A 10,695-nucleotide genomic window follows, 5' to 3' on the forward strand; every position below is an offset into this window, starting at 1 on the left:
CACTGGAGTAATACTGGACTTAATAGGGATTGAACTAACGGCCAGTACACACATGCTTGCGAAAAATTGCTAAGCAATTTCTGATGCGCTTTCAGTATTTTCATGGCATGACATGTTTAAATAATGTCAGGATTTATTTGATCTATAGGGGTATTGTGCGTCAACGTGATCTTCTGTATGATCGGTCACATATAGTGACAGCAAAGTGTTTAATTAATTATACTTGACAACAGTGCCTATAAAAGTCAGTTGAACAAACAAAATTTTAAGGTCAATATTAATTGACTGCAGTATAATTAAAACACCCATGACTGATTTCCAGGGCATTCGAGAGGGTTCTCTCTTGTCCCATCTATTTCAGATTGCTCTGTCCTAATCCGATTAGCAGACACTCAGCTGCAGTGCTTGCTAAGAGGTTTACAAGGGTCTCCTGTCAGCTTGCCTCTTGCTCGATTCCTTTCAGACACGCTGACCTGTGTTACAAACCTAGCTATACTATTATTTTGTGCTGAAATTTTATCACAGATGTCATTCAGATCCTGAGCAGAAAAGTCTCAGTTATAATCCTGACCTTGAAGTGTCATTTTTTATATGGATTATTTTTTTAAAGACCAGTTATAAGAAAATGGCAGCGAATCAACTAAAGAATGTGATTCAAAGATGGGTAAGGAAACAGAAAATGAAACATCATATTTGGTTGTAATTATTTTTACTGCAATATGTATTTGTTATAAACGTTGCGCTTGTATTTACATGAAGTAAAGCATATATATGTTATGTGTATTTTATTATACATTATGATAATGACCATAAAGGGCATAACCACAAGGTATTCTGTGAATTGTTTTCACATTGTGCAAGATTTACAGTATTATATATATATATATATATATTGTGAATAAAATATTTGACAAAGACTCTGTACACGTTTTCAGAGAACAACTGAAGACTTTAAACCAGAGGACCATAAGCTCTTTCTGAATGCTGGACATACATGCATTGCCCAAGGTGACTGCTCTCAGCTCCTGGACTTCATTAAAGAGGAGGCCAATCAGGTAAGTCTTGAAGCATTGTCATATGCTTTAAAAACGGTTTTATATTTCTTTTGTATTGGAAATTATTGCAAAGAAATTCTCTAAAATTATATAAGATATTTACTCTTGTTTCTTGGGGGGGGGGGGGGGGGGGGCAAGAGTAATATACATTATATGCCAGTGTGGTTATAAAAATAATCTTAATGCAAATGGGAAACATGATTATTCGGAGTGTCTATTATTAAGTGCAAATCTACTGTAGCTCCGCCCTCCATTGTCTCATAAAGTTATGCTGCTCACGACTTTGTAGCGTTCTACAAAGGAGTTGTAACTAGATTATTAATTTTATTGCAAAGTTATTGTTATATTTGTCCGAAAAGTCTAGTTCTCATCATGTACCACTTGCATGAATATCGCATCCTTAGACAATATTATCCATAGGGGCTGCCATTGTTGTTTTGTGGGCTATGTGACATCAAAGCGTGGAACTGGAAGTACATCAAGTTCACGGGAGGGAAGTCACGGGTTTGACTGCCATTCCAGTGCACTTTCACGGGTAGAAGTTTGGAAAACCCAGGGTTACGGGTTGCCTGGAACGTGGCATTAAATATGACGAATGTGGATAATGGTTTCAGTGGTATAAGCAGTAACATGTTGTGTGCGGAGAACCAGCTTGTAACGCGATTGATCGGGTTCGAGTCTGGCTTTTGCCGAGCTCCTCCTCCTCACTTTTCCACGCGCTAAACTCAGAGTCAACCTATAGAGTTGACTGAACTTACACAATTCTGCTGTTCTGAAACCGAAAACTCAGAGTAAGTCAATTCAGAGTTCAGGTTTTAACTCGGAATTGGTTAAACCTCCTTAATTGAAATGGGCCTCTGAAGCTCTTAAAGTTAATAATACTTAAAGAATTATTAAAGTAATACTTATTTGGTAAAACTTTAAGGCAATCAGTTTGAATGGTTTACACAAGTAACTACAAGTTACGAGTTGTTTGATATGTACCTAGTATATTAAACTTAAAATGAATTAGTTATTGAAACAAAAAAGTGTTTTTCCCTGGCAACCGGTTTGCATGCTTTTTAAAGAAAAAAGCAAGGTTAATATTAGATTTTACAGTGATTTTAAATTTCAGGTTTTTGATAGTCAGGTGCCACAACATTCAGGCTCAAATCCCATCCCAAACTCTGGGATTGGGAGAATTTGATGGGCTGTACCTCTGCTAAACTGCCACTTTGTCATTCTGACTGGTGACTGGTCACTTGACCCTTGGGTGTGGGAATGCGGTTTAGTCAGATTTTTTTGCCCCACTAGAAGCCCTCTTTGGGCAGCACTCCATTAAGTGATGTTGATTTACCAATTTGTTGCACTGCTCCACTCTTCCACATGTAGCACACACTAAAGAACATGTAATGGCATGTTTTAAAGCAGTACCTAAATGCACCAAATAAAGACTTTATTTTCAAATAACTAATATAAAAATGCACAGCCAATGTCCATCAAATGCTAAATTGTTGTGATCATGATTGTGAATCATTTCATTTTAAGCATGTGCGGAAGATATAAAAATATATAGGCCAACATGTATTAAAGGTGCTGTATGTAGGATGGACACCGAGTGATTGAACTAGGTATTGCAGTCCAAATTCAAAATATTGGAAAGTTTTCACCCAGCCCCTCCTCCTCAGACTTGATCACACGCAGATTGCCAGATTGATGACACCAAAAGAACCAGCACACTTGACGATGAATGAAATTAAATATGCTGTGTTTTCTGCTAACTGGTAAACCGGGGTGCCGAAATATAATTGGGTAAACTTACAGTGGGTGGGTTTCACAAACCAAAATGAGACCGCCAAGAGAATAACTGACTGTAGCATTGTTTTTCAGATAAACAAGTATGTTAACTTCGCATGTTTCTTCAATATCTGCAAACATTTGGTATTTTAGTAAAGTCAAAAACTTGCATACAGCACCTTCAAATAATGGATTTACTACACACTTTTATAAGTATGTACAGTACAGTAAAAATGTCAAATGTACTATTAAATGTAAATGTATAAATGTCTTCCAAGCACATAGTGAGGTCTATGGGCAGTGGTCTACTTCCTGCACTGGTGAATGAAGTGCGGAGAAAGGACCAGAGTTCTGCCAACTTTCAGGCTATCCTCAATCATCTTGTACAGGTAAGACTGTGCTTTTTCAAATATGTTAATAAAAACTACTGTACAATGATGACAATAAGATTTTATTGCAGATCTGCAGTGTGAAAGAACTCCTCCATATTTTACTTCAGCAAGTGGAGGACACCGATCCAAATGCCATCGCAGACTCCATCATTGCTCTTATGCCTCTTATTCAGTCAGGTAACTGAACAACTGCTGAGGAAAAGAAGCCATAATTCAATACCAATATAGAAATAGTTTTGCAACTTAAAAGTACAAGCCAGAAATAATCAGAGCTCCCCCTACTGCCACTGCAAGTAATAACACATTTTCTGTTTGTTCCCCACACAGTGCTGTTGAGAATGGGTGAGTCGAAGGCCCATGGATTGGCTTTGGCTCTTGATTCACTGCAGAAACAGATTTCAAAGCTGCCTGTACCTTACTCACACAAACAGGAAGAGGAAGATGTGTACGGGCTCTGTCGAAGCTGCACTGCAGTACTGACCTTTGTACAACCCTTTGTGCAGGAAGTCAAGAATCAAGAAACAAACTCAGTGGCCACCAAACTAAGAGCTGCTCTTCTAAAGTTGTATGTTTTTAAACCTGTTCTTACTAAGGCAGTCAATGAGCCATTGATTCAATTCTAATTACAAATCAAATTTATTTGTAATGTGTATCTACAATACACATTGTTTCAAACAGTTTTAAAGAAAGTCACACTGTTATGTCTCTAATGCCATAGTGCTATACCATAGCAAGTTTTAGGGCTGGGCGATATGATGATATAATGATATGAGTGATCCTCCAGATTTTGATCTAATTATATTGTATTTATAGTGTTAAATACATTGTGTCTAGCACAGAATTATCAGTCCTGCAGTGACTCAGGCACATCTAAATGTTCAAAGGCTATTAAGATATGTATTGGTCGAAACCATCAGAAACCATCAATAAGGATATGATGGGTTTTCTTAGGTGAAATTAACCGATTGTCAGTCTGATGTCATTTAACATTTGAAAATTAGCAGTCATTTAAGCAACAATGTTGAGAAATATGTAACCCTTTGTTGATTATATGCATGTGATCTAAACCAGTTTTTGAGCTAATTTTTAAAATTTCCTTTCTTTCTGTAATGGCTCAGTTGCATGGAGAGTCTAAGGGAACCTCTCCTCCATGTTCAGCTGGACAGAGAGGCGAACATGACAGAAATGTCACCCTTGTGGAATTTTGCCACAGAAATAATGGTAATGGTATCACTTACTTTGTTGTTACTTTAAGGCTTAGGCACAGTACTATTACAAGAAAGATGTCCTGACTTCTATGTGTTTTTGTGCTTCTAATACTAGGCAATTCTAGCAGTTATACAAGAATCTCTGCCAAAAATCCTGTTCTATCATCCTTTGAAAGGAAAAGAAGACACCATTTCGGAGAAAGATGCTTGTCATCTAAATGAATCAAGAGCTTGCATGGCTTACTTGCTTTTTGTCCAGCTTATTGCCATAGAAGTGTTTCCTACAGTTTTTTGGTAAGTTGCAGTTAGACCTCAAGACTGTCAAAATGTGTTGTTGTTGTTTTTTCTCATCTCACCATGTGTTTACCAGGCTCAAAGACAATGTGAACTGTTAAGGCCACAGATCTCTTGGGCTTTCAAAAGGGGTTAAAAATCCCCTTCGCTAGCAGAGTTGAGAAACTTGTTTTGTGCTCAAAAGCTTTCTGATACATTTCGCACCATTTTTTCAATTTGTGGTACACAATAGAAATGTCTGTATGACAGCAGTTTATGCAACTGCTACACTTTAAATGTACAAGCAATCTAATATAAATGTTACATCTTATTTTTTATTTCAGCCCTGTTTTCGTCCTACATTGCAATATGGAATACATCAATCTTCTTTTAAATAGGTGTGTAAAAAAAATTCTATTTTTATTATATTAATTTAAAAATCAAAAATAGTGTACCATGTATTTAGTCTGACTTTCCTTCCTGCTTTTTACCCTATACAGAAAGGATGAATCATGGATACTGAAAGGACTGGTAGAGTAAACTTCCATCAAAACATGTATTATTACAGTTATTACAAGTACAGAAAACTATGTGCATGGTTACATTTTCAGTATTGAGTAGTCATTTGCTAGAAAATGTCTTGCATTTTTTAGGACTTACACGTTAAAAGTTTGGAAAGAGTAACAGACTGCAGTCTTCCAGTGGAGCTCTTAGATCTGAAACCATTTCATGAGGTTCCAAAGGTATGACATTTTTGGTGGTAAAATCTAAGGATGCATAATATATTGGTTTTATATCAGTTATCAGGTGATATTAGTTTTGTTTGTTTGTTTTACTTATCGGTAGGATTATTCCCAGAATTTTTAGATTGGTGCATCCTTGCCAAAAACATAAATGTTTACTTTTTTGATGACAGTGTTCATTTACAAGAGAACTTTTGTTATTTGTTCACAGAACTTAATTACAATTATGATTGATTGTCCTATCCAGCATTTGGTAAGTATGGATGAGACACAACTGGCTTTTACAAGTAAATCTGATCTGTTTGAAAGAAAGTTTTTTTTGTTTGTTTGTTTGTTTTTGCGGTCAATTGCTCTCTTTCATTCAGAGAGGAAAAAGTCTTGTGGTGTTCCAGCTTTTTATAGAGAAGCTTAATGGTGAAGCGAAGCACACATTTTTCAGGTATGGTATCTAGAAAGTTTAAATATATATTTAAATAAAACTGCTATCAATATGTGATTGTAATATTCTGGTTTACCTAAGTATAAAAAGTAGAACATCTTTTGTCTGGGTATAAATTGCTTATTTCTCCTTTGTAAATGCTCTAAGACGAATCATGAAGATGAACCATCATGCAGGTGTAGAAAGTATCATTATCAAAAACATAAAGACTCAAGTGGAACGGTACAGAAAGGTAGTGCACAAAACAATCAGATGTTTTAAAGTGATGAATCACATGCTGCTTATGCTTGTCCAAGTGACAGGATTTTCATCAACCCTGAATCACTGATGTTAGATATGATGATGTTTCTCTTCTTCTGTTTAAGTCAGCCTACGAAGACAGTTGGTTTGAGGGGACTCCGCTCATCTCACTGCTCAGAGACACTATTATTCTCCCACAGGGCCATGAAACTGACTTGCTACATGGGATGGACAGGTGAAGAAAACTATTTTTACAAATAGTTTAAAGGAAATCAATCGCCTGACAAGTCACTAAATGCTCAGAGCTGCATCTTAATGCATCTAATCAACTTTTATATTAACAAATCATTGGCATGAATCGTAACCCAAGTACAGACTCCACATATGGTAGCTGTCTCTATTTTAAATGTTAGATCTTCTACTAACAAGATACAATCCATCCCTAACCATAATTTATTAATGAGTGTAGTCCAGGTTTACTGCCATGATCCCACAATACAGAACAGATGGTGAGCAGTCCAATATTTTGAGGCAGATCCTGTGTCATTCCTAAAATGATACTAAAACCTTAGTGATTGACATACCTCTTCTGCTGCTAAATTACTTAGGCCTTCCTTCATCCTGCTCATATGCAAATGATAAACCTGTCAACTTTTACCACAATATGCACCTGTTCTGTGTAACTCTGTATTTAGCTAAATAAATATCTTAGGACTAAATTTGACTATAATCAATACAATTTATTTGTTCTTTGATTCTTCCCTTTCCATATTCATATTTTGTCTTTATTGTTTTAAAGGGTAATGGAGTCTCTGAATCTTCTGCGGTATTTATTGATCCAGGAAAGAATCAATTCTGTAAGATTTTTACAACATTTTGTCAAACTATTTATAACAATATAGTTTCATCACGTTCTATTAATAAGACCCACCTTGTTATTTTCAGACTGGGATATGGATAGACCTGTGCCACATTGCAAACAGTTACACAAAATTATTACGCCTATGTCTAAGCATGTCAAAATCATACTATGGGACAGAGTTAAGAAGACTTAGAGAGGACAAAAAGATCAAGGCTAAAGGTAATACATGTTTTGCATTATTAAATGGTAATTATTATATAGTGAAGAAAATGGAATTTGACTTATAGCATTTTTCCCTCACAGAATTTAAGGAGGCCTCTGGGAAGATATCAATTCAGAGCTTGACTGTGAAAACGGAGATGCTTGGCAACATGCCGTGTGAGGCACAGGATAAGGTTAGATTATCAGTTATACTTATCTGAATTCAGTTTTAAAATAGTGACAGTAAATCATGAAACATTCTAAACATATCATTTGCAGGTCTTGCAGTGTGCCCTGGTCACATATGACTTAATGGAAAGCCTTGTGGTCCGTATAGAGGAAATCATCGAGGACAGTCAAAACTAAAATGGGGACAACTCCTGCTTTCTTAACTGAATAATGTATTTATTAATTTATTTGTTTACCATCCCTGTAGCATGACACATTTGTAATGATAAAAAAGCAATGTAAGAGCAACAATATAAATATTTTCGATACTATTCTGTATTCTGACTTTTACAACTTTTCCAGCACAAATAAAAGTTGGACATTTTTCTTCTGACAATGTTTATACTTTGATCTTAATAGTTCAATAGTTCAGTAGATCTTAATAGTTCATAATTCTTTTGAAAGAAGGTGTTTTCAAAAGGCTTAACAACAAGGTGTGAATGGCACGTTGGTTTTGACACAACTTACTATGAAACAATACTGACATCTATTGTTTAAAACAAGTATAGCAAGCAACAAGAACCTGAATTGAGAGGAACATATAGTAAATCTAACTAGAACTGCATCTCTTGAAGCATCCCCCAAACTTGGCTGTGATCAGTGATGTAAGTACAAGCCAAAGACATCTGATCGCTCAAATTCGACACATTGGGTTTACTTGTGGCCTGGAATAAAAAGGCCATTAAACATATTGCAATCAACATGCTAAAAACATTTTATGAAATTTTACTGTGCATGCTTGTATAGTGAGCTCTGTTCTTGATGTTAAATTGAAATGAACATTAAAAGGCCATAACTGACTTTGATACACCATTCATTGTAAAATAATTAAAACAAAAAAAGTCTAGAAAATTATAATAAAGCATGTGAATCCTTCTCAATGAATGAAACATCACAACTTACCTTAGCAATGACCAGCATTCCCTTCACTACATCAGCAGTACTGTGCACAGGTATGACTCTGAGGTTACAGCCAAGAAATCTGTTGCAAAAATAAAACACCAGTGTTACACCATTTTATTACATACTCTTATTTGTCCAGCTCGGTAGATTAAGAGAGCTTTGAAAGAAAACTGTCCTCACTGCTGGCCAAAACCAAGCTCTTTCACAAAATGTGGTTAATTAGTTATTTATTATTAATATTAGTAATTACCGGAAAATAATTATGCCACACAGGCATCTTATTCTGAGTCTGAATGGATCTTAGTCGAAGTGGCTCTCCAGATGCCATGCCTAGAACACTTTGGTCATGTAAGTGTGCTTGCTTTCAAAGTAAGGTTGTACATTTGTAGTTTTCGATTCATTATGCACCTGTTTTGCACGGATGATAAAATCTCCCACTCCCTTTTTCCGTAGACTGGGGCTTGAAGCAGAAGAAAACTATTTCTATGGACCTGCACAAACCTCTCAATTCTTTCAAAAAATTCTGAATTCTCAAGCTTAGCTGGAAACTCCTCGGGTGTGACCAGCAAGAAAGCCGTTCCTGGGCAACAGAAAAGTGACAGGAAGGAAAAAATCATTTAACTTTTTCCTTCTGCTAAATGACCTTAGTTATGTAAGAATCATAAACTATTGTTGGACACAGCTTATTTTATGCAGCAATGGAAAAATGTTTTTGTCAAGGCCAGGGGTCTAGTGAATGAGAGCTCGCTGAAGGTGAAGCTGAAGATGTTCCTTCCACTTGAAGATATGGCCCCAATGGTGCTTTCAGGAAAATGTAGGAGTTGTGAAATCCTTTGGTAACCAGTGCCATTGTTATGTAGCACAACAATCTTTTTGCTAAAGGAGAGCTCTTTGCCTCTACCTATCATGAGATGTTTGTATACTTGCATTCAGTGGTGGGTAAGCCCTTTTCTATATCAACATGCACTAACCTAGCTGATCATAGAACTGCCTAGTGAAATCAGCTATGGCTTTGCCTTGGTGTACTGCTTTTTCTTTGTGTGTTGAATACTTTTTTCCTGTATCATTCCCCTTTATTAAATACAACTTTTTTGTAATATTATGATTTCTTTATGTGTATAGATAGATAGAGAGACAGAGATAGAGATAGATAGAGAGTGAGTGAATGAGTGAGTATGTATGTCCGAAGAAAATATATGTATGTAAGAGAAGAACATATGTATGTGTGAGAGAGAGTATAGTTGAAACTTAAGGCAGGTCAGGAGAGATCAGTGTCACCGGGACAGGTCCTGATCAGCATGGCTGAGGTAGACGAAGCGGCCTCAGAGGTATTTCAGCAAGCTATGTGGGTTTAAAAAAATAATAATAATAATAAATATATGGATATAATGATACACATGGAAATGTGTGTGTGTGTGTGTTTGTTTGTTTGTTTTCTCCAGCATAGGTCCAGACAGATTTCAGCCTATTGTATTCTCTATTGTAGGGCACAGGTCTAAGCACATGGATGCTAATTTCCGGGAGGAAAGAGAAAGGAAGCTTCCAGTTCTTGATAAAGGGATTAAATGTACTGATGAAATTGAACTCCTTTCTACCTGACATGGGGAAAACAAAGGCAGAGGACAGGATGGTGTCCGAGCGGCGAATCCTGTGCTGCTGCGCCAGAAGAATCTTCGAGGGTTCATCACACTGCGAAAACACGAGACATAAACAGATAACGTTAAGTGCGTATATAAGCGACGGCGATAGCCGCGAGTAAAGACTTTCAATCAGTCAGTACATCAGTTAGTATCATCAAAAAACAGTAAAGCAGTATTTCTCCTCAAACCTGGGGCGAGGCGCTGATTATAATGGTTGTTTTCCAAGAGGTGCCGGTATTGCTTGCCATTTCCAGTCGGTTTCCTTGATATTAGGTTTTGGCGCCAACAGTCTGTCAGCTGACGCCGATGAGCGCGCGCCACGAACGAGGACACCCCAAAAAATTATCTTAATCCAGTCAACTTTTTAGTCAAATTATTATGCTCAAAATATATTTAAAAAAAAAACATATATTTGAAACTTGCAAAATAAAAACATTTTCAAGCTTGTGTAACTTTTTTGTCTGTGTCTTTTTTTTTTAAAGACATATGCCTAATCGATTTTTTTCCGTGATACAAATGCTTGAACGTGTATATGTTAATTTTACTTGAAGATTCAGCATTGTTTGGAGATGCTAGAGATTGAACCCTGGACCTCATAAATGCAAAGCATGCGCTCTAATGGTGTTTTCACACTTGGTTCGCTTGCCTGATCCGAACCCGAGTCTCTGCACTTTTATATATTTACGTTTTTTGAACCGTTCGTTTTGTTTACAAGGCACTTAACGTCTGTTTTAC

The 10,695-nt window shown here is 36.5% G+C and overlaps 2 protein-coding genes across 4 annotated transcripts; one reads left to right on the top strand and one right to left on the bottom strand.

Annotated features, from left to right (window-relative positions):
* Positions 1 to 401: 401 nt before the first annotated feature.
* On the top strand, positions 402 to 7,754 carry glmnb (glomulin, FKBP associated protein b). 2 transcript variants are annotated; one of them, XR_009436452.1, is made up of 18 exons: positions 402 to 664; positions 936 to 1,055; positions 3,110 to 3,220; positions 3,292 to 3,400; positions 3,551 to 3,788; positions 4,342 to 4,444; positions 4,547 to 4,725; positions 5,049 to 5,102; positions 5,205 to 5,235; positions 5,358 to 5,447; positions 5,659 to 5,700; positions 5,813 to 5,886; positions 6,034 to 6,118; positions 6,252 to 6,361; positions 6,926 to 6,983; positions 7,072 to 7,207; positions 7,276 to 7,383; positions 7,469 to 7,526. XR_009436452.1 is itself a non-coding variant. In XM_059560375.1 (18 exons), the coding sequence occupies exons 1-18, from the start codon at positions 626 to 628 to the stop codon at positions 7,553 to 7,555; spliced, it is 1,758 nt and encodes a 585-aa protein (XP_059416358.1). In that variant the 5' UTR covers positions 404 to 625; the 3' UTR covers positions 7,556 to 7,754. The 2 variants fall into 2 exon arrangements, 1 of the variants encoding a protein (XP_059416358.1); XM_059560375.1 differs by having other exon boundaries at positions 404 to 664; positions 7,292 to 7,383; positions 7,469 to 7,754.
* Positions 7,755 to 7,798: 44 nt separating this feature from the next.
* LOC132151883 (protein SPO16 homolog) lies at positions 7,799 to 10,241 on the bottom strand. 2 transcript variants are annotated; one of them, XM_059560378.1, is made up of 5 exons: positions 10,149 to 10,241; positions 9,916 to 10,009; positions 8,729 to 8,900; positions 8,321 to 8,399; positions 7,799 to 8,082 (listed from the first exon to the last, which is right to left on the bottom strand). In XM_059560378.1, exons 1-5 carry the CDS (start codon positions 10,206 to 10,208, stop codon positions 7,972 to 7,974), a joined length of 516 nt encoding a protein of 171 aa, XP_059416361.1. In that variant the 5' UTR covers positions 10,209 to 10,241; the 3' UTR covers positions 7,799 to 7,971. The 2 variants fall into 2 exon arrangements, with proteins under 2 accessions (XP_059416361.1, XP_059416360.1); XM_059560377.1 differs by having other exon boundaries at positions 8,321 to 8,402.
* Positions 10,242 to 10,695: the final 454 nt, after the last annotated feature.

This window comes from Carassius carassius, chromosome 10, assembly GCF_963082965.1.
Source record: "Carassius carassius chromosome 10, fCarCar2.1, whole genome shotgun sequence".
NCBI classification, from domain to species: Eukaryota; Metazoa; Chordata; class Actinopteri; order Cypriniformes; family Cyprinidae; genus Carassius; species Carassius carassius.